Source organism: Oncorhynchus tshawytscha, linkage group LG13 (assembly GCF_018296145.1).
Source record: "Oncorhynchus tshawytscha isolate Ot180627B linkage group LG13, Otsh_v2.0, whole genome shotgun sequence".
NCBI classification, from domain to species: Eukaryota; Metazoa; Chordata; class Actinopteri; order Salmoniformes; family Salmonidae; genus Oncorhynchus; species Oncorhynchus tshawytscha.
In genome coordinates this window covers 71,777,733-71,800,479 of record NC_056441.1, presented here as the reverse complement: position 1 = coordinate 71,800,479, position 22,747 = coordinate 71,777,733, and the positions used below count along the sequence as shown (strand labels likewise).

The 22,747-nt window shown below is 43.6% G+C and overlaps 2 protein-coding genes across 5 annotated transcripts in view; both read left to right on the top strand.

The window, feature by feature from the left end:
- Positions 1-7,568, top strand: part of LOC112265641 (kinase suppressor of Ras 1) — a 64,129-nt gene extending 56,561 nt beyond the window's left edge. For all 4 annotated transcript variants that reach the window (XM_024443157.2, XM_042296307.1, XM_042296308.1 and 1 more), the window contains 8 exons: positions 906-1,160; positions 3,237-3,433; positions 3,642-3,738; positions 4,034-4,173; positions 4,301-4,432; positions 4,673-4,808; positions 5,489-5,622; positions 6,554-7,568. In XM_024443157.2, the coding sequence (XP_024298925.1) occupies positions 906-1,160; positions 3,237-3,433; positions 3,642-3,738; positions 4,034-4,173; positions 4,301-4,432; positions 4,673-4,808; positions 5,489-5,622; positions 6,554-6,632 (1,170 nt within the window). In that variant the 3' untranslated portion in view covers positions 6,633-7,568. The remainder of the gene's footprint in view (positions 1-905; positions 1,161-3,236; positions 3,434-3,641; positions 3,739-4,033; positions 4,174-4,300; positions 4,433-4,672; positions 4,809-5,488; positions 5,623-6,553) is intronic.
- Positions 7,569-8,327: 759 nt separating this feature from the next.
- Positions 8,328-22,747, top strand: LOC112265642 (galectin-9). The gene is made up of 8 exons (XM_024443158.2): positions 8,328-8,650; positions 9,135-9,223; positions 9,418-9,625; positions 10,491-10,610; positions 10,695-10,874; positions 21,319-21,407; positions 21,739-21,895; positions 22,186-22,747. The coding sequence occupies exons 1-8, from the start codon at positions 8,615-8,617 to the stop codon at positions 22,330-22,332; spliced, it is 1,026 nt and encodes a 341-aa protein (XP_024298926.1). The 5' UTR covers positions 8,328-8,614; the 3' UTR covers positions 22,333-22,747.

The following is a 22,747-nucleotide window of genomic DNA, read 5'->3' as shown; positions in this document are numbered from 1 at the left end:
CTGCAGCAATGAGCAGGTCATTTACAACCTTCACCAGGGCTATCGCAGTACTGTGCATGGGCCTAAAGCCAGACTGGAGCGCTTCATAAAGATGGTTAGCACTGAGGTGTGACTGAAGCTGAGTTGCCAGTGTGTTCTCCATGGCTTTAGATAAAAATGTGAGGTTGGAAATAAGCCTGATCTCCTCTCTGTTTTGAGAGAAGATCTTGGTCAAGGGATGGTTTCTTGAGCAAGGGGGTGATGACAGCGATGTTGAACAGTGACAGCACCTGCCCAGTATGGAGAGAATTGCTGAACAATTTGAGAGCAGCTGAGTATGTTTTGAACAGTGATGTTCCAATAGGTTCGTGGGGGCCACTGGTAGTCTTCATTTTATTAGATTTCTACCACAGCAGCAGGTGAGACCAGAGCTAAATCACTTAGAGTGGGGTCAGATATGGGTGGTGGGTTAGGAGCCAGAGTGAGGTTGAGGTTGGAGAATACAATGTTCTTTCGAATGGTGTTGATTTTAGCCTTGAAGAACTCAGCAAATCAGTTGCATTGTTCAGTACTTTCTGAAAAAGTGAAAAAGAAAACTGTTCATTTTTTTTGAGATTGGGAAACCACCCAGCAACAACCTGATCAAGTGACAGTTCTCTAGTCTAGTTAATTATGCGGTGCAATGATACTGACGGGATCATTTTACCATATAGAGAACTTAATAAAAGATTGTTTCTCTGTTTGGGTTTCAGTTTTTATTCCGATCTCTCTACCTGTTGCTGTTGTGTGCAGATAAACCAGCAAAAAAAACAAATAGACTTCTGAAACTGATTTCCAGAAATCTGCAATTACATGGAATACCGGCCTAAATGTATGTTTTGTTTGGATTGACATGACACAATTTGTGCATGTCTCTGCATATTCAGGAAGAGGAGGCAGAAGATGAGGAATACCTAGGAGAGGAGGATGAGGGAAATGGTAGCAGGGAGAGCAGGGAGAAGGGCCACACAAACGGAGAGTGTGATGGGGACGAGTTAGAGGACCTGCCCAGCTACCAGGGCAGGATGTCCGGGGGCCGATGGAGGGGACCCATCTCCCGTAAGGCCAGCCAGACCAGCGTGTACCTGCAGGAGTGGGACATCCCCTACGAGCAGCTGGAGCTGGGGGAGCTCATTGGCAAGGTGAATGACTACAGCTTTACATAGTGTTAAATATACAGTACCAGTCAAAATTTTGGACACACCTACTCATTCAAGGGTTTTTCTTTCATTTTACTATTTTCTACATTGTAGAATAATAGTGACAACATCAAAACTATGAAATAACACATGGAATCATGTAGTAACCAAAAAAGTGTTGAAGGTCAGTAAATTTGGAAAATTTCAAGAACTTTCAACGTTTCTTCGAGTGCAGTTTCAAAAACCATCAAGCGCTATGATGAAACGGGCTCTCATGAGGACCACCACAGAGGATAACTTCATTAGAGTTACCAGCCTCAGAAATTTCAGCCCAAATAAATGTTTCACAGACTGTTCAGAGGAGACTGTGTGAATCAGTCCTTCATGGTCGAATTGTGCAAAGAAACCACTACTAAAGGACACCAATAATAAGAAGAGACTTGCTTGGGTCAAGAAACATGAGCATTGGACATTGGACCGGTGGAAATCTGTCCTTTGGTCTGGAGTCCAAATTTTATATTTTTGGATCCAACCGCCGTGTCTTTGTGAGACGCAGTGTAGGTGAATGGATGATCTCCGCATGTGTAGTTCCCACTGTGAAGCATGGAGGAGGTGTAATGGTCTGGTGGTGCTTTGCTGGTGACACTTTCTGTGATTTATTTAGAATTAAAGGCACACTTAACCAGCATGGCTACCAGCAATATGCCATCCCATCTGGTTTGGGCTTAGTGGGACTATCATTTGTTTTTCAACAGGACAATGACTCAACACACCTCCAGGCTGTGTAAGGGCTATTTGACCAAGAAGGAGAGTGATAGAATGCAGCATTCGATGACCTGAATTGAATTGAGATGGTTTGGGATGAGTTGGACCGCAGAGTGAAGGAAAAGCAGCCAACAAGTGCTCAGCATATGTGGGAACTCCTTCAAGACTGTCGGAAAAGCATTCCAGGTTTAGCTGGTTGAGAGAATGGCAAAAGTTTGCAAAGCTGTCATCAAGGCAAAGGGTCGCTACTTTGAAGAATCTAAAATATATTTGGTTTGTTAACTTTTTTTGGTTACTACATGATTTGATATTATTTCGTTTTGATGTCGTCACTTTTTAGTATACAATGTCGAAAATATATATTTTTTAAAGAAAAACCCAGGAATGAGTAGGTGTGTCAACTTTTGACTGGTACTGTACACTCAGTGGTCAGTTTATTAGGTACACCACCTCGTTGACGGTTCGCTTTTACATAGAGTGAGTCACGTGGCCATGGTTTGCTATATATTGCAGGCAGGCAGGCATTGACTGTATCTACACAGAGGGTAGTAGCAGTGGTGGAAAAAGTACCCAATAGTCATACTTGAGTAAAAGTAAAGATACCTTAATTAAAATAAAATTACTCAAGTAAAAGTGAGTCACCCAGTAAAAAGTCTAGTAAAAAGTAAGTCTAAAAGTATTTTGTTTAAAATGTGTCAAAAGTAAATGTAATAGCTAAAATATACCAAAATAAGTACCAAAAGTACTAAAATTGTAAAAAGTACTAAAATTCCTTATATTAAGCAAACCAGACAGCACGATTTTCTTGTTTTTTAAAACTTTACGGACAGCTAGGGGCACACGTCAACACTCAGACATCATTTACAAATGAAGCATTTGTGTTTAGTGAGTCTGCCAAATCAGAGGCAGTAGGGATGACCAGGGACGTTCTCTTGATAAGTCTGTGAATTAGACAATTTCCTGTCCTGCATTCAAAATGTAACTAGTATTTTTGGGAGTCAGGGAAAATGTATGGAGTAAAAAGTACATTTTCATTAGGAATGTAGTAAAGTAAATGTTGTCAAAAATATAAGTAGTAAAGTACAGATATCCCAAAAAATGACATAAGTAGTACTTTAAAGTATTTTTACTTAAGTACTTTACACCACTGGGGAGTAGGGCTCATATTCAAGTGTATTGGTATCTGCATGTCTCCTTTAAAAATAAAAAAAGGCCAATGGATTCAATTAGAGTTCCTTGAAAAGGAAGATAAAAAAAAATAGGCTTCAGGGTAGCTAATAACACAAGTGCCCATACTGTACCTCCCTATTCCAGGGCCGTTGGGGGAAGGTGCATAAGGGGCGCTGGCATGGAGAGGTGGCCATCCGGCTGCTGGAGATAGATGGTAATAACCAGGACCACCTGAAGCTGTTTAAGAAGGAGGTGATGAACTACAGGCAGACCCGCCACGAGAACGTGGTCCTCTTCATGGGGGCCTGCATGGCCCCGCCACACCTCGCCATCATCACCAGGTTAGGGGGAGGGAAGTGGGAAAGGGAGGTGGGGATGGTAAGGGAGTTAAGCAGGGAAAAGCTGGAACCCTTGAATCAATCTATGAGAAGTATTAAATGTGTCTTGGTTTAAAAAATGAGGAAACCAGGAAAGGATTTGTTTTGAGAAACTAGATGATCCAGTTATCAATTCCTTTCCCCCCTGACATTTCCTCTTGTTTTCTCTCAGTTTCTGCAAAGGTCGGACACTATTCTCAGTTGTAAGAGATGCCAAGAACACACTAGACATCAACAAGACAAGGCAGATTGCTCAGGAAATTGTTAAGGTGTGGTATTACTCAACTTCTCTTTAATTAGGGCGGCAGGGTAGCCTAGTGGTTGGACTAGTAACCCGAAGGTTGCAAGTTCAAACCCCCGAGCTGACAAGGTACAGATCTGTCATTCTGCCCCTGAATAGGCAGTTAACCCACTGTTCCTAGGCCGTTATTGAAAATAAGAATTTGTTCTTAACTGACTTGCCTAGTTAAATAAAGGTAAAAAAAAGAAATAAATTGTAAGTACATTGTAAGCAGCCTACTCTTCCTTTCACTGAAAGTAACTAAACTCTGACCTCTTCCTCAGGGTATGGGCTACCTTCATGCTAAAGGAATCGTTCACAAGGACCTGAAGTCCAAGAATGTGTTCTATGACACAAACAAAGTGGTAATCACAGACTTTGGTCTTTTTGGAATGTCCGGAGTGGTACAAGAGTACCACAAGAGGTAAGCAAAAAAACACTGTAAAAAGTTGAACACTCTGAGAAGCATACTTCTATACCTTTTGAGTCCAGATGAAAGATCAATGTGTACGTTTCTCCATCTGTGGGTATCTGTTTGTGTGTCTGTCCAGGCGAGAGAACGAACTAAGGCTCCCTCATGGCTGGATCTACTACCTGGCCCCTGAGATCGTCCGCAGGATGGGTACTGGGAACCATGAGGACCGCCTGCCTTTCTCCAACGCTGCAGACGTCTACGCCTTTGGGTGCACACCATTTTCGGCCGTCTTATATCCTGCCATAATAATAATAATACTGTATTTACTTAAATATAGGACATCTGAATGCTTTTAGAAAATTTAGCTCAAAACAAACAACACTGGATTTTTGGGGGATATATACATAAATCGGTTGAAATGTGGCTCCCCATGAAATGAATGTGTGTATGCTGTTTGTATACAGGGTTAAGACTGAGGGGCTAACCATACAGTATGTTTCACCCCCAGCACCATTTGGTACGAGCTGCAGGCCCGTGGCTGGCCACTCACCAACCAGCCAGCAGAGGCCACCATCTGGCAGGTGGGCAGCGGAGAGGGCATCAAGAAGGTCCTGGCAAAGGTCAGCCTGGGCAAGGAGGTCACGGTAAGGTCAAAGAGCAGTTTGTGACAGTGTGATGTCCTCTGGGAAGCTTAGTGTACTGTATTGACATGATAATAAACCAAACAATATTATTCTCAGTGTGCGAGTGATATCATTAAAACAGACTGACATCGTACTACCAGAGCCAAAACCTTTGAATGGGTTATCAAATCAAATCAAATGTTATTGGTCACATACACATGGTTAGCAGATGTTAATGAGAGTGTGGCGAAATGCTTGTGCATCTAGTTCTGACAGTGCAGTAATATCTAACAAGTCATCTAACAATTCCCCAACAACTACCTAATACACACAAATCTAAAGGGGTGAATGAGAATATGTACATATAAGTATATGGATGAGCGATGTTCGAGTGGCATAGGCAAGGTACAGTAGATAGTTTAAAATACAGTATATACATGTAATGTAAGATATGTAAACATTATTAAAGTGGCATTATTTGAAGTGGCATTGTGTAAGAGTCTAGTGATCCATTTATTAAAGTGCAGTGATTGGGTCTCAATGTAGGCAGCAGCCTCTCTGAGTTAGTGATTGCTGTTTAGCAGTCTGATGGCCTTGAGCTGTTTTTCAATCTCTTGGTCCCAGCTATACATCTACGTTGTGTGTATAGCTATAATGATGGATGTAGGATGAGATAAATACCCCCCTGTACTGTACTGTAGGAGATACTGTCTGCCTGTTGGTCCTTCAAGCCAAAAGAGCGTCCCTCCTTCACCCAGCTGACTGACATGCTGGAGAAGCTGCCGAAGCTCAACCGCAGGCTCTCCCACCCAGGACACTTCTGGAAGTCAGCCGAGTATGTATCCTAAAGACCAGAATCCCATTTGAGATATACTGTATATACACTCTGTATATATTTAAAATACTTCTCCTATGTCTATGGGGATGCCACTCCTGATGGCGTTGGTTTCCCTCATGGCTCACAATGTACCTGTTGATCCCTGTCCCTCCAGTGATGTCACATTGGATGGAGCCGGGAGAACAGGGGGTGTTTGTATGAGTGTGTGAATAAGAATGTGTTTATGGTGGAGAGGTGTAGCCCTCCGAAACACCTGGGCCTACTGTATGTTTTTTTGTAAGCCCTTTGATTTAAATAACTAAAAGGGATGACTGATACAAATCACCAGCTTTATATACAGTTGTCTTCAATAGGGAATTTTAGCTAAAAGATAGAAATTTGAGTAAAGGTTGAACAGGACAACAGGTGAAATAGCCTGTTGAAACGGTTTGGTTTGTGACTGTTCATTTCAGAGCTGATTGTTTTGATTCCCTAAATCTGTCCATGTTTCAAAGAGAGTATACTTTATAATAGCACCACCCCCTACCCCTCTCCCTGTCTCTATGCTGTCCATCTCTGTGGGCAGTGATTGGAGGCTTGAGTGTCCCACCTCTCCTGTGTCCCCCTTTCTGTGAATATTTGTCATACCTCTCTCTCTTGACATCTCTGTTTGGGTCTCCCTCCCTCCCTCTCTGGGCGCTGCTGCTCTCTCCTGGATGACCACTGACTGACTCCACCTGTTCCTGCTCCACTTCACCCTCCCTGTCTCCCTTGGACCCCTCCTCCTTCTCCACCTCCTCTTTACTGCCAACCCCCTCAAACCCCCCTTCCCATATCATTTTTTTCCTCCTCCGTGAACATCTTCTCCTATTGAATCTTCCTTCCTCCACTCCTCTCCTTGATCTATCCCATCCTACTTTCTTCTTCTCTCCTTGCTCTCTGTGTGAAGGCCCTGGGTTCATCATCATTGCCTGCGGGACCATTGCAGTAAGGGCCTGCAGTCTCGCTGCCCCTACATATACAAATAACACATCTCTCAGTGGCAACTTGTGCTTATCAATTCTAAGGAATAGCCTGTTTGGTATTAGATTCAGAGGAATTCAGAGGAATGGATGACCCTGCATAATGACATCAACTGGTATCGCAGCCAATAGAGTAACCAATATATAGAGTAATGTATCTTTGTCAACTTGCTAAATGTACCATAATGCACTGCCTGGGTTGTTTGTTAGTTTGTTGTTCTTTGCCTAACTGCAGTTCATGTATTGACATGTTGGTACTAGTAGTGGCTAATGCAAGCGGTCTAGTCTAACGCTTGCTTTCTTTAAAGTTTCCTCTCTCTCTCTCACGTTCGCTCTGTACTCTCTCTCGCGCTACCTCTCTTCTCTCTCTCACCCTACAACTTAGGTTCTAGTCTTCAGTATGCAAGAGGAAGTAATACTATGAGGTTTAATGTCAAATGTTGATTTGCCTCTTGTGCACTCTTTGTGTGCCTGTGTCAGCATGCCCTGTATGTGTGTGTATAGGGACATGTGTGCATGCTTGTTTGGTTGGTAGCTGAATGTAATGTGCTGAACATCCAGAGGTTAACCCTGTGAAAGACTGTAGTGATTGAATGTTAGCAGTGATAACAACACAAAGATAAATGTATCCAATCTATATAAATAAATATATATATATATATAGAATTGTTTTATTTAATGTACAGAACATTTATTTTATTATGTGTACAAAGTCTTTATATTACATTGCACGTTACATTATAGGTACTTCACATCTAATTATGTAGAGCTTTAAAAACCTATTTTTCCCTCACAACACTGTGTAAACAAATTGTACATTACTTAAAGATGGGTTGGTGTTTTTTATGTCATAAGAATGTATATTTTTGTACAGATTGTGGCTACACTCTGAAAGAGTTTCTGGTTTCCTCAGTGAAAGATGATAAAACTAAACTCAAGTCATTTGGTTCTGTGTCTTGTTTTGGAATGCTTACAACAGTTTGAATGTATGGTCAGTTCGATGAAAAGGGTATCACTCTACATTAAGGATTTAAGCAGCTAAAGTACACAATTCCCACTAGACACCATTTTATACAGTTGATTTATTTCCAAGTGTTTGGTTTGATTTAAAGGGATCCGGGATTCAAAACTTTGACCTCAAATATGGGTGTCACTGACTCACCCATTCCCAGAAGAGAGGATGATTTAGAGAACAGACATGTTCATGATGACCAACACTATGGTGGTCTTCTGGTGGTCTCAATACACTTGTGCTACTGATATGCAGGATTACATCAAAAAGTGTGTCATGGAGTATACAGTATGTGCGAAATGTCAGTACAAACGTAGTACATGGTTATTTCTCTTCTAGAACCTTTTGAAACAAATACAATGAATGAATGTGTGTATTTGTGGCATTATTACTAAAACACAAATTAGAAATATCCTCACCGAATCCAGGAGAGACAAATGGAAGTGTCTAAAGGACAGTGGTGGCATACAATTAGTTGTCTTGGGTTGAAGTGACAATCGGGCAATTCGGTTATGGAATTAGAAATGAAAAAGGTGCCATTGTTATTACATTATACATGTGATGTTAGCATGCGTGTGTGTGCATGGAGACACACTGACCTCTATACACAGTAAACTCGGTCCAATTCTGAATCAACTTCCTGACAACATCACCTGACTGAGGTATTGCAGGGTAACGATTGAAAAAGCATAACAATCTATCGCCCTCATCGTCTCTTGACTAGGCCAACCGATTAGGGCAAGACCGTTATTTCGCAACAGCAGCATATTTCGACTAAGGTATTCGTTAGGGGAAAAAACAATGTAGGGGAATTGTAAACTGGGCCTCATTTTTACTTACTTCCTCCTCCCACCCCTTCAATGCACGAAAAAACGAAACTACACATTTCTGAAACTACACATAGTTGGTTCTCGTATTGAGAAGAGAGCGTTGAGGAACTGAGAAGACGTTTCGATTTACAGTGAGATTTGGAGAAATGGCATTTTATAACCAGGGACCTTTTTATAATCCGGTACGTTTATTACAACCATTTGTTATGTGATTTATTGTGTTGTGTATTTAAAATGTAGATGTTCTTAATGTTTAACTTCGTGAGAGTTGTGCGTGTGCTTACGGTCAAATCTGGTAATCAAAATGCGCTTCCATCTGCTTCTCAGTAATATACTGTACATTATTTTCCCAGTTATAGTCTGCTTTTTTTCAGTTCATAGATTTCATTCTAAAATCAATATATGCATTGCTAGACATTCATAGTATCAATTCATGCTATGCTATTGTGCAAATTTAACATGTATGTTATTAGGCTACAGTGAATGTCTCGCGTATTCCGTTATGTAGACCTATTGTAGGCTTATTAAAAATGATCACACAAGCGGTAATAGTGGATGTAGTAAAGAGGAGAGGCAATGGCCTCTAGCCTACATAATAGTTTTCATTTCATTTATCCATTCTTATTCAATTGAGTTTGTCGTTAATGATTCTGTTTATTGTCCCAGAGACTCCCTTTCACCGGCTCTATCCAAGGTGGGCTTCAGGAGGGGAAGACCATCACTATCACTGGGAGAGTTCACCATGGGGCAGACAGGTGGGTCACCACTCACCGATATAAGCTTTGATAATATATTTCCTTATTAGTTGTCTTCGAGAGAGTCAGTGGGTGCGTTAGAGTCCAGATAATGCCTAGTACACATTTTTAGCTCAGATTCAAACTTGTTCCGAGAACTGTTTAACATATCCGGTAGCACATGATCTCTCTTGGTCTCACTTTCTCTTTCTCAGGTTCCATGTGAATTTGCAGTGTGGTTCTAGGGCAGGGGCAGACATTGCCCTTCACTTCAATCCACGCTATGACAGTCACCCTGGATATGTGGTGACCAACACCTTGCAGCAGTCCAGATGGGGTACAGAGGAGCGGAAGCAGCATTCCCCCTTCCAACGTGGCTCCAGCTTCAGCCTCGAGATCACTGTCCAGAGGGACTTCTTCCAGGTCACCCAAATCCTCCGCTACTACAGCAAATGGAAGATACAGATGTAGGATCTTAAATTGAGCCAGTTTGTTACAGCAGGAAAATAATCCTGTGTTTGTTAATGTTAATTATTATATGGATTATAATTAATGGGGTTGATAAATTGTTTGTTTTAAAGGGGAAATTACAAATGTTAGACGCCTCTTTAAACCTTGAATACACAAAAGGTTAGCATTTCCTGTTGGCAAGAAAAGTCTCATCAACAAAAGAGTGATCAAATTAAGAACCTACCTCTGTACATTCTGACTACACAACAACCTTTTCAGTCTGTCATTGTAAAATATATAATTTCCTGTTTTATATAAATTACTGTAAAATATTATGCTTACAGAGCTCCCACATGATTTCAATGAAGTCAGTGACTCAATCTTTTTTATTTTTTATTTAACCTTTATTTAACTAGGCAAGTCAATTAAGAACAAATTCTTATTTAGAATGACGGCCTACCCCGGCCAAACCCTAACCCGGACGATGCGCCGCCCTATGGGACTCCCAATCACGGCCGGTTGTGATACACCCTGGAACTGAACAGGGGTCTGTAGTGACGCCTCTAGCACTGAGATGCAGTGCCTTTGACGGCTACGCCACTCGGGAACCCATGGTGTTTCATTCTTGTTTTCTTGAAATTATATGTTATGTATTCTATTTGTATTCTATTTTACAGTGTGACTCAATTTATTCTAGTCTGTTTAGGAGATAAAATGGATTTCAATTCATGGGTTGGAAAATAACTTGAATAGTTGTGAGTGACACCTGTTCTCTCACTCACTGTCCTCAGGTCCATAATGACTCTGCTCATGGTCGTTCTCTGTTCTCTGTCTTCAGTTGAAAGTGAATGGGAACCATTTCATGACCTTCAAGCACCGAATCCCGTTTTACTCAGTGGACACCATCTCAGCCGATGGGAAAGTGGAGTTGACCTCCATCGTCTTCCAGAACCCTGCGGTGAGTAGTACCTAACATATCAATTAGATGGACAGAGAATTTGAAGACAGTTTAACTGATTTAAAGTGATTTCATGTCCTTCAGCCCACCATTCCTGCACAGCCAGGATTTCCGGCACAACCTGGATTCCCTTCTTATCCGGGATTTCCGGCCCAACCAGGATTCCCTTCTTATCCGGGATTTCCGGCACAACCAGGATTCCCTTCTTGTCCGGGATTTCCGGGACAACCAGGATTCCCTTATCCAGGATTTCCCGCACAACCAGTGAGTTAATCTGGATCTGAATCAATAATGATCATTTATTGGCCAACCACTTCTTGGTTATTGGACTCATTAACATTTTTTTTCCCGATTTGTGATTTGTATTCCTTTCACTGTCTTTCAGAGTCTCTAGATTTTAGTTATCTTTCAGTCAACTGGGTTAGACATCTCACTATGGGACATCCTTATTTTGTGGGTCATTGGTGGAAGCATTATTTAAATCATGCCTAACAGCCTAATCAGAGTCACTCCTAACAAGCCAATCAGAGCTTTGTGGGTGTACGACCCGAGTGTCTTTATAACACCCTGCACTGCTCTGGTTTCCTCATTCTTCGTGTCTTCATGAGTATATTTGGTTACTATCTGGTTACTAGCCTTAAAGCAGCTTCATTCAGAAAACTAGCTCTCAACTTAACTGTTCCTTTTGGTGTGGGTTACCACTTCCTAGGAAACTATGCAGTTTTTTGTTTTTTTTACGTGTTATTTCTTACATTGGTACCCCAGGTCATCTTAGGTTTCATTACATACAGTCGAGAAGAACTACTGAACATAAGAGCAGCGTCAACTCACCATCAGTACGACCAAGAATATGACTTTCGCGAAGCGGATCCTGTGTTCTGCCTTTCACCCAGGACAACGGAATGGATCCCAGCCGGCGACCCAAAAAAACAACTTCGTAAAAGGGGGAAACGAAGCGGTCTTTTGGTCAGACTCCGGAGACGGGCACATCGTGCACCACTCCCTAGCATTCTTCTCGCCAATGTCCAGTCTCTTGACAACAAGGTTGATGAAATCCGAGCAAGGGTAGCATTCCAGAGGGACATCAGAGACTGTAACGTTCTTTGCTTCACGGAAACATGGCTCACTGGAGAGACGCTATCGGAGGCGGTGCAGCCAGCTGGTTTCTCCACGCATCGCGCCGACAGAAACAAACATCTTTCTGGTAAGAAGAGGGGCGGGGGCGTATGCCTTATGGCTAACGAGACATGGTGTGATGAAAGAAACATACAGGAACTCAAATCCTTCTGTTCACCTGATTTAGAATTCCTCACAATCAAATGTAGACCGCATTATCTACCAAGAGAATTCTCTTCGATTATAATCACAGCCGTATATATCCCCCCCCAAGCAGACACATCGATGGCTCTGAACAAACTTTATTTAACTCTTTGCAAACTGGAATCCATTTATCCGGAGGCTGCATTCATTGTAGCTGGGGATTTTAACAAGGCTAATCTGAAAACAAGACTCCCTAAATTTTATCAGCATATCGATTGCGCAACTAGGGGTGGAAAAACCTTGGATCATTGTTACTCTAACTTCCGCGACGCATATAAGGCCCTGCCCCGCCCTCCTTTCGGAAAAGCTGACCACGACTCCATTTTGTTGATCCCTGCCTACAGACAGAAACTAAAACAAGAGGCTCCCACGCTGAGGTCTGTCCAACGCTGGTCCGACCAAGCTGACTCCACACTCCAAGACTGCTTCCATCACGTGGACTGGGAGATGTTTCGTATTGCGTCAGATAACAATATTGACGAATACGCTGATTCGGTGTGCGAGTTCATTAGAACGTGCGTTGAATATGTCGTTCCCATAGCAACGATTAAAACATTCCCTAACCAGAAACCGTGGATTGATGGCAGCATTCGCGTGAAACTGAAAGCGCGAACCACTGCTTTTAATCAGGGCAAGGTGACTGGTAACATGACCGAATACAAACAGTGCAGCTATTCCCTCCGCAAGGCTATCAAACAAGCTAAGCGTCAGTACAGAGACAAAGTAGAATCTCAATTCAACGGCTCAGACACAAGAGGTATGTGGCAGGGTCTACAGTCAATCACGGACTACAAGAAGAAATCCAGCCCAGTCACGGACCAGGATGTCTTGCTCCCAGGCAGACTAAATAACTTTTTTGCCCGTTTTGAGTACAATACAGTGCCACTGACACGGCCTTCAATGAAAACATGCAGACTCTCCTTCACTGCAGCCGAGGTGAGTAAGACATTTAAACGTGTTAACCCTCGCAAGGCTGCAGGCCCAGACGGCATCCCCAGCCGCGCCCTCAGAGCATGCGCAGACCAGCTGGCCGGTGTGTTTACGGACATATTCAATCAATCCCTATACCAGTCTGCTGTTCCCACATGCTTCAAGAGGGCCACCATTGTTCCTGTTCCCAAGAAAGCTAAGGTAACTGAGCTAAACGACTACCGCCCCGTAGCACTCACTTCCGTCATCACAAAGTGCTTTGAGAGACTAGTCAAGGACCATATCACCTCCACCCTACCTAACACCCTAGACCCACTCCAATTTGCTTACCGCCCAAATAGGTCCACAGACGATGCAATCTCAACCACACTGCACACTGCCCTAACCCATCTGGACAAGAGGAATACCTATGTGAGAATGCTGTTCATCGACTACAGCTCGGCATTCAACACCATAGTACCCTCCAAGCTCGTCATCAAGCTCGAGACCCTGGGTCTCGACCCCGCCCTGTGCAACTGGGTACTGGACTTCCTGACGGGCCGCCCCCAGGTGGTGAGGGTAGGCAACAACATCTCCACCCTGCTGATCCTCAACACTGGGGCCCCACAAGGGTGCGTTCTGAGCCCTCTCCTGTACTCCCTGTTCACCCACGACTGCGTGGCCACGCACGCCTCCAACTCAATCATCAAGTTTGCGGACGACACAACAGTGGTAGGCTTGATTACCAACAACGACGAGACGGCCTACAGGGAGGAGGTGAGGGCCCTCGGAGTGTGGTGTCAGGAAAATAACCTCACACTCAACGTCAACGTCAACAAAACTAAGGAGATGATTGTGGACTTCAGGAAACAGCAGAGGGAACACCCCCCTATCCACATCGATGGAACAGTAGTGGAGAGGGTAGCAAGTTTTAAGTTCCTCGGCATACACATCACAGACAAACTGAATTGGTCCACTCACACAGACAGCATCGTGAAGAAGGCGCAGCAGGGCCTCTTCAACCTCAGGAGGCTGAAGAAATTCGGCTTGTCACCAAAGCACTCACAAACTTCTACAGATGCACAATCGAGAGCATCCTGGCGGGCTGTATCACCGCCTGGTACAGCAACTGCTCCGCCCACAACCGTAAGGCTCTCCAGAGGGTAGTGAGGTCTGCACAACGCATCACCGGGGGCAAACTACCTGCCCTCCAGGACACCTACACCACCCGATGTTACAGGAAGGCCATAAAGATCATCAAGGACATCAACCACCCAGCCACTGCCTGTTCACCCCGCTATCATCCAGAAGGCGAGGTCAGTACAGGTGCATCAAAGCTGGGACCGAGAGACTGAAAAACAGCTTCTATCTCAAGGCCATCAGACTGTTAAACAGCCACCACTAACATTGAGTGGCTGCTGCCAACACACTGACACTGACACTGACTCAACTCCAGCCACTTTAATAATGGGAATTGATGGGAAATGATGTAAATATATCACTAGCCACTTTAAACAATGCTACCTTATATAATGTTACTTACCCTACATTATTCATCTCATATGCATACGTATATACTGTACTCTATATCATCGACTGTATCCTTATGTAATACATGTATCACTAGCCACTTTAACTATGCCACTTTGTTTACATACTCATCTCATATGTATATACTGTACTCGATACCATCTACTGTATCTTGCCTATGCTGCTCTGTACCATCACTCATTCATATATCCTTATGTACATATTCTTTATCCCCTTACACTGTGTATAAGACAGTAGTTTTGGAATTGTTAGTTAGATTACTTGTTGGTTATTACTGCATTGTCGGAACTAGAAGCACAAGCATTTCGCTACACTCGCATTAACATCTGCTAACCATGTGTATGTGACAAATAAAATGTGATTTGATTTGATACACCGCTCGCGTTGCAAAATACATTTAGAAATCTGTTATTCAGTTGCACTCAACGATGTTGCCAAGGGCTAAAATAGAAGTCCTTTCTATTTCTGACGCAGATCGCGCTGCAGGTCCTGCCTTTCCCATCTCCTCATTGGTTTAAAGAAGCAGGTACCCACGTGCCATCTCTTCATTGGTTATACCCACGTGAGTGATTGAAAGACAAACTGTGTTGCCGGTCGCCGTGGTAATACTATGAACGTTTAGATGCCAATCACCATATAAGTTTAAAAGCCTGGAAGGAGGAGAGATGACTAGAAACAATTCGGTTGACCGTATTATGTGTGGATTAATTGTCGGAGTAGAGGACCTTGTGCATTTCAGGTAAAATGACAACTCAATGTTTATCTCAGAGGACAAATTAGCTAGCAACTGCAAGCTAGCTAAATAGGACAAATTAGCTAGCAAGTGCAAGCTAACCAGGTAAATTGCCATAAATGTTTAATGCTTTTCGACTTGTCCCCAAATTAATGTAATTAGTTCAGAGTTTGCTTTGATATTTTAACCTGCTTTTCGTGATCGAGTTTGGTGTAGGGGGACAAAATAAATGTATGCACGATGGCACACGCACGCAGCTGGTTTGGGTTCCGTGTAAGTGATGGTTGTATGAGGACTTTGTTTATGGCTCTATCGCTTCCTAAGTGTCAAAGGAACTGAACCGAAAAGGAATGAAAGCATAAACAAAAGATATACAAAATATAGTTCTCACACCAAAATCATCTAATTGGACTGTATTCTATGAACGTCCAATGTCCTGGCAAAATGACTCTATCATGGCATTGTCTCTAATGTCATGTCACTAGTTTTGGCAGTCTACAGGGATGACCTATGGACTTCTGGGAAGAAAACTTGTTAGTACTGTAGCAGTAGAGTCAAAGGCCTCAAAGTAAATGTTTAACTTTACTAAGGCTGGTATTTTGCTCGGACCCTTAAGTGATCCTCGCATAAATTCTAATTGGATGTTCCGTTGTACATGTGCGTTTATGCTTACACAAGCGCTCATGTCAAGGAAAGATTACAACTTGTTCAGAATGAGTCTGATGTAATCAGGTAATTTTCAGGTCAATGCCTAGAGATCAGTCAGAATTGGTGTCGACTGAGTCTGTAGTGGTTTTACTACAAGTCACTGCATCTTCCACTATTATAGTGGCGATAGGTATGTGGCAATAGGTATGAAGAAGTCTATTTCATAGCTATGTTATCCACGGAGGAGCTAACCTCACGACAGAAGTACTCTTTAAGTATTGGGCCAGTCGTACGTAGTGTGATCATGGTTCATGACTTTTAATAACTTTCCTCCTGAATGGATGGTTCTATTTATTAATGGCATGTGTGTTAACCATTGGAAGAGTGCTCTGGAGATTCCCTTACCCGTGTTGTACTCTGAGTGACTCCTAACTGTAACAGTATAACGTTAGTCCATCCCCTCGCCCATACCCGGGCTCGAACCAGGAACCCTCTGCACACATCAACAACTGACACCCAAGAAGCATCGTTACCATCGCTCCACAAAAGCCACGGCCCTTGCAGAGCAAGGGAAACCACTACTTCAAGGTCTCAAAGCGAGTGACGTCACCGATTGAAACGCTATTAGCGCGCACCACCGCTAACTAGCTAGCCATTTCACATCTGTTACACTCACCCCCCTTTTGACCTCCTCCTTTTCTGCAGCAACGAGTGATTCGGGTCAACAGCATCAATGTAACAGTATAACTTTACTCCGTACCCTCGCCCATACCTGGGCTCGAACCAGGGACCCTCTGCACACATCAACAACTGACACCCAAGAAGCATCGTTACCCATCACTCCACAAAAGCCGCGGCCCTTGCAGAGCAAGGGAAACCACCACTTCAAGGTCTCAGAGCAAGTGACGTCACCGATTGAAACGCTATTAGCGCGCACCACCGCTAACTAGCTAGCCATTTCACATCCGTTACATAACTACTATGTCGCTGTTGTCAAGGGTAATTTGATTTGTTAGGTCACTAACCTTACTACTGATTGTAGCTGGACTAAATGTTGCTGGCATTGCTACTGGTACTCAAGGGGACCAGTTATCCTACCGATTAATTCTGAAATATTATCCTACCGGAACACATGATTAGAGCATTTTACTAGTTGTATTGTAGTTGAACCTACACATGGCAAGGCATGACTATTTATTTTTTTGCCATTTGTTTGAGGTGGAAGTCCACTGACCTTCTACGACCAGTGTGGTACACCTCAGTAATATCTTAGATGTGTTCTAAGATAATCCCCATCTACGGGCCTGTCTGCTCCTCACTGTTCTCATAGGGAGTTTACAACTAGATTTGTTTGATGCTCTGGCGGCCTCGTACGGTGTTGACCGAAGTCGCGACCCCCCCACTGGCCTCGATGAGGCTTATCATGGGTCTGGGCTGCTATTCCCCCCTTTGTGTCTCGGAACCCCCCCACCAGCGGGTGGTGTTGGTGTCCAAGGCACAAATGAAAAGGTTGGACCATATGTAGAAGTTAACAGTGGCTGTGTTGTTATGAGAATGGCTGTCACCTTTCAACCAAATCTCCTGGTGTTTGTGCTTCAAAACGCTCAGTGGCTGTTGAGTCCTGTCAGTCACCACCACGTCCGCGTGTGGCAACCTATTCAGTACCTGCATACTGAGATGAGGATATCTGTCTGTGATATCGCAAAGTGTTTCACCAGTGGGAGTCAGTTGCTGGACTGACGCCATTAGTGTCATTGTAAGGGGTAACAGTCCCCCACAAAGCGGAAGGTGCATTATCGGAAACAGAGTACACTCTGTGCATAAATGTTTTTCTTTCTGATGCGGCCACAGTGCTTGCGGAAGTGTCGGAAGGGCAAGAGAAGTTAATCTCAACTACCGTATTGCACGACTGCAAGGAGGAGGGAAGTTGCTCATTCACAGAGACAGGTGGCTCGAAATCATGAAAAGAATAGTCAATAAGGTTTGCTGATGGCATGTGTTGAGATATAGATATCGTAATATCTCTTTGGATCGGATTCTTCACCAAGAGGTTTCTAAATGTATTCTTCCCAAGGGGTGCTTTCGACAGATCCCCCTCGTGAATGACAGCGTTGCAGCTAGCGTTAGGGGAGGACAGTGTGGTCAGTGGAGAAGGCCCTGGGGCCTGTGACCATACATGGTTGGTTTTCCAATTCATCAGTGGGAGCAACCGATCCATCAAGTCTGCTCCAAGTAGCAGGGGTTCAGATTCGAGGCTGGTAACATACACAGGGTGAACGAGTGATACGTCCTGGAAGTGTAGTTTCAGCATGACTCTCAATGTGAGAGGCGAGGTAGTCTGAGTGATACCTCGAAGTGTAGTGTCGCATCATTCCACTTTTAACCAACATTTAGTTCGTTTCAAAGCCCTTTTTAGATCATCAAACAGAGAGATGAGCGATATTGCCACACCCGAATCAATTAGCGCATGACAAGTTAAGCAGTCCTCCAGGACTGTTTCCAGGTATGGGCATTTAGATTAGTGTTTAGTGGACATATTCCCCACAAAGTGGAGTGGTCATTCGCAACGACGTGATGTGCCATTTCTGTTCAAGGTGAAAGCAGATCAACTTCTCCGATTTTTTTGTTAACAAACCATTTGAACTTTTCTTCCCAACCTTTGTATCAGAGTTTATAGACAAGCCCTGTGGGCTTGTTTCTTGATCAAGCGAGCCCTGGATAGGGTTTCGAGTGAGAGCAGGAGAAATTTGAATTTGAAAGTGCTTGCTATGGGTGTTAATTCCTGCGGACCTGTTGTCCGGTAATTCCCTGTCTAGTCCTTGTGACTTATCTTTTACCCTTTTCTCAAATTTTTCTCGTTTTTTTTTTCACGTAGTGAAACTTCTAGAGAACATTGGTCTACGTTTTGATTGTCCCCCCTTGTGCTCTGACACTTTTTGTGGGTTGGGTGCAGGAACGTAGCGAACAGGTCGATTGTAGCGGTAGTCATGTTGATGGCGACGTACTTTACAGTTATTTCGACCTCGGAGGTTATTGGAATCATGGTTTCGTGGGAGAAACTGTTGTTGTGCATCATCTCTCAACGCTCCAATACCTGATAATGCACCCTCTAACTGGAGTAGGTGCTCCTGGTCAAACTTCAAAACCGAGTGGTCCGGGCTCTTAGCGTTGTGAATCTTTGATGTCTCAAAAGCTGTGCTTGCAAGCTCTCTGTGTTGTAAAATAGGCAAGCCAACGTGGCTGTAAGGCCCAAGTAGGTAATGAAGGTGGAGTACATGTTCGACAGAAACATTCCTAGCGCCTCACAAGTGGACATTTTGTATCAAATTCCCATTTTGGAAATTTAGGAGTTCGCCATGTGAGCGAGTGAGTGAGAGAGAGAGTGAGAGAGAGGCCACGATCTATACCCAGAAAGGGCCCCGTCATGACAGAGGCTTCCAGCGTTGGGCGACCTCACTCCTCTTGGACCCGTCTCTCCACCATGTAAGGAGGCGGTGCTAGGTCGATGTGGAAAGCGGCGTGGCGAGAGAGAGTGGAGAGAGATGACTCAAGTAGTGAAGTAAACTATAAAAATGGACGTTACACACAGCGTATCACATTTAACAAACCATATTGTTTTAGAAGGTAAAGTAAAAACTCAAACCAGTCCGTCCATCAATACAGGTATATTGTTAAAATACGGTTTACTGCCCAGGGCGAAATATTCCACCCACATCCCGAGCTGATGGATCTCTGGGCCTGGCCCGTGAGAAGTCCAATTTAGACTCGATGGGCTTGCCTCCAAACATGGTTGCCACAATTCAGAGCACCAGAGCCCCATCTACAAGAGGTCTTTACGACATGAACTGGTGGGTATTCGAGAGGTGGTGTGAGAGATGTGAGTTGGTCCTCTTTCAGTGTTACTTTCCTGCTGTTCTCTCCTTCCTACAGGAATTTCTCGACAAGGGCAAAGCCTTTTCCACCGTTAAGGTCTGCTTGGCGGCGATATTAGCCTGCCATGTAGGACTAGGTGAGATGCCGATCGGGGCTCACCCCCTGGTTCGTAATTTTATGAAGGGAGTGTGTGGTCTCCATCCGGTCTCCAAGCCACTTGCACCATCATGGGACTTGGCGCTGGTTCTGGATGCACTTACAGGCAATCACTTTTAACCCCCGGAGAAGTGGATCTTAAGACTCTGTCTTATAAGACGGCCCTGTTGCTCGCCTTGGCCAAGCACGTTAGCGACCTTCATGCGCTCTCAGTTCATCCTTCATACACTAAGTTTGCCCCCAAATTCTCCAAGGTTAGAATACGTGCTAACTCCGTGTTCATTCCTAAGGTCATTCCCATGACCTATCGTAGTTAAGCCACTGACCTCTTTCCCTTCCACCCTCAGCCTTTCTCTTCTCCAGAGCAGCGGCATCTTAACACGTTGTGTCTGGTGGGCACACGGCGCATCTACATTGACAGGACTAGGCCATTCCAGAATTGTGACCAACTGTTTGTTTGCTTTGCCACCCCGCTCAGGGCAGGGCTTGGTCCAAACAACGCCTCTTCCATTGAGTAATGGAGGCTATCGCCAAGGCGTACAGTTATCCGGGATTGCAGTCTCCACTGCGTGTCCGGGGACATTCCGCTAGAGGAATTGCCAGTCATGGGCACTGTTCAGAGGCATCTCCGGCTAGTTGGGCTAGTCATTTCTGCACCCTCCCTGGCACACACAGTCATTGGTGCTGGAGCTGAGTAGTATGGATCAGATACATTACCATGAACCACAACAGGCTTCTCAGGAAACGGGCTTTTGGCAATCGGGGTGTTTTGCAAGTGTCCCATAGTGAGATGTTGAACCGAATCGAGTGAAAGAGAAATTTGGGTTACGGTATGCAATCCCGGTTTTCTGAAGGAGATGAGGGAGACATCTCACCAGATTGTTCATCTTGCACAACTTGTTCTTAGATTGAGGAAACCAGAGCAGTGCAGGATGTCAAACAATGTTATATAAACACGAGGAGCGTACACACACAAAGCTCATATTGGCCTGTTAGTCGTGATTGAATAAGGCTTCAACCAATGACCCACAAACGAGGGCGTGTCCCATAGTGATACGTCTCCCTCATCTCCTTCACTGAACCGGGGTTACATACCGTAACCCAAAGTTTTATGCTTAGTAGTCCTGATGCTTCGTAGATCTTGTGATGGGGAATTTTAAGATCACTAAAGATCATATTTGTATAGTGTGATCTACTTCCTCTTTCTGTACACTGACTGTATCGTTGTGTGAGTGCAACGACCTGTCATTGTCTTTAGGCAGATTGTGACAGAGTTACACAAAAAATACAGTAACCTGTTTACAGGGAAATGTAGTACTGTAATCAACGTGCTGTCAAGATCCCCCTCTCCTGTTGCTTGTCACAGGCCACTCCTCCATATGTCCAGCCACCATTCTTTATTAATTATCTTCTACTTTCTTGTACTGTAGTGTTGCTGAGCAAATTTAGTTAGTTCTATCGCATCAACGTCTATTGGTCATAATGAGTGATTCATTCAAATCTTCCTTTTTCATCCAGGCTGTTCCATATAAGAACATGATCAATGGAGGACTCTACCCTGGACGCACCATCAACATCCAGGGAGTGGTTAACCCCAATGCCAATAGGTCTGTTCCTGCCTTATTGTCTTTACAGTAAAGGAGAACAACAGTAAGAAATACACTTTCCCTGGAGTTACAATATAAAATCCTATATATATTTGAATGAAAAAAAGCATAAAAGAACTTTGGCAATTCTAGTTCACCTCATTTCCATGGTATTGCAAGTGTGCCAATGAGCCCTTGGCTTAGAAACTCAACTTGCCTAGTTAAATAAAGGTTAACCATTTTTTTTTTATAAATAGAAAGAGGTGGGCCTACAAAACATGCTAGAGGGTGCAACAATAGCAGTTCTCCTGTCATGGTTTTCCCCCAACACTCGTTTTCCCCTTGCCTATAGGTTCCACATTAACCTACTGTTCAACTCTGGGATTGCGCTGCACTTCAACGCCCGATTTGACGAGACCCTAGTGGTACGCAACAGCAAGCTGAGAGACCAGTGGGGAAAGGAGGAGCGCTCTGGTGGAATGCCCTTCCACAGGGGCCAGGCCTTCACGGTAACTAGACACTAGGAACCATCCACTTTTAACTAAGGCTGCCGTTACACAACGCACCTTGTATACAATCTCAGTTTCAAGGATGAATAATTATTTATTGTTTCAGCACCAAGCATACCACTTATCTTTCTGCTTAGCTAAACCCTTTCCTGATAGTGATTTCCTTTCTGGTATAGTCACTCAGAATGTGGCATGATGTTCATTAGAGAGATGATCGACATTAAAGATGCTGGATTGTTTCTCTCTTTATATCAGACTGAGTACTAATGAGGCTAGTTTGGTCTTTTCAGCTGTCTATTACCTGTGAGGCTCAGTGCTTCAAGATAGTTGTCAACGGGAATCAGATGAGCACCTACAAACACCGCCACACCCTCCTCCAGCAGGTCAACATTCTGGAGGTGGATGGAGACCTCAGTTTGACCTCTGTGATGGTTTAGTGCTGTGGGTCACAACTGTCTTTGGTGACCTAGCCACTTGTTTCATTTTGTGTCACCTCTGACCCAAACCATTTGTATTTTTTGATCACTTCTTGCTATGATAAAAATGACATGAACTTTGTTTTTTTACTGCTTTCACTGCCTGTTAGATTATCTCACTTGCAAATGTATTATTAGTCAGTGCTGTGCCATTGACTTTAAGGATGAGAAATGTATTCCTGTTTGTTATAAATCACAGTAGAAAGCCATTAGAAATCACATTGATTGCTTTAGCCATCATTTTTGTAGCGCTAGACAAATTCTTAAATCATTATTATTATTTTTATTTTAATTTTATTAATTCCATATGTAGCCTTGTTCATCACCAGTAGTCTCTATGCTCTTTTCTATAAAAATCAGAAGATATATATATATA

What these genes read in the sequence shown, in the direction of transcription:
- LOC112265642 (XM_024443158.2), top strand. Translation starts at nt 8,615, where the DNA reads ATGGCATTTTATAACCAGGGACCTTTTTATAATCCG. An exon ending in TCCAGAGGGACTTCTTCCAG is followed by an intron (nt 9,626 to 10,490) that starts GTCACCCAAATC and finishes CTCTGTCTTCAG; the next exon opens with TTGAAAGTGAATGGGAACCA. An exon ending in TCGTCTTCCAGAACCCTGCG is followed by an intron (nt 10,611 to 10,694) that starts GTGAGTAGTACC and finishes CATGTCCTTCAG; the next exon opens with CCCACCATTCCTGCACAGCC.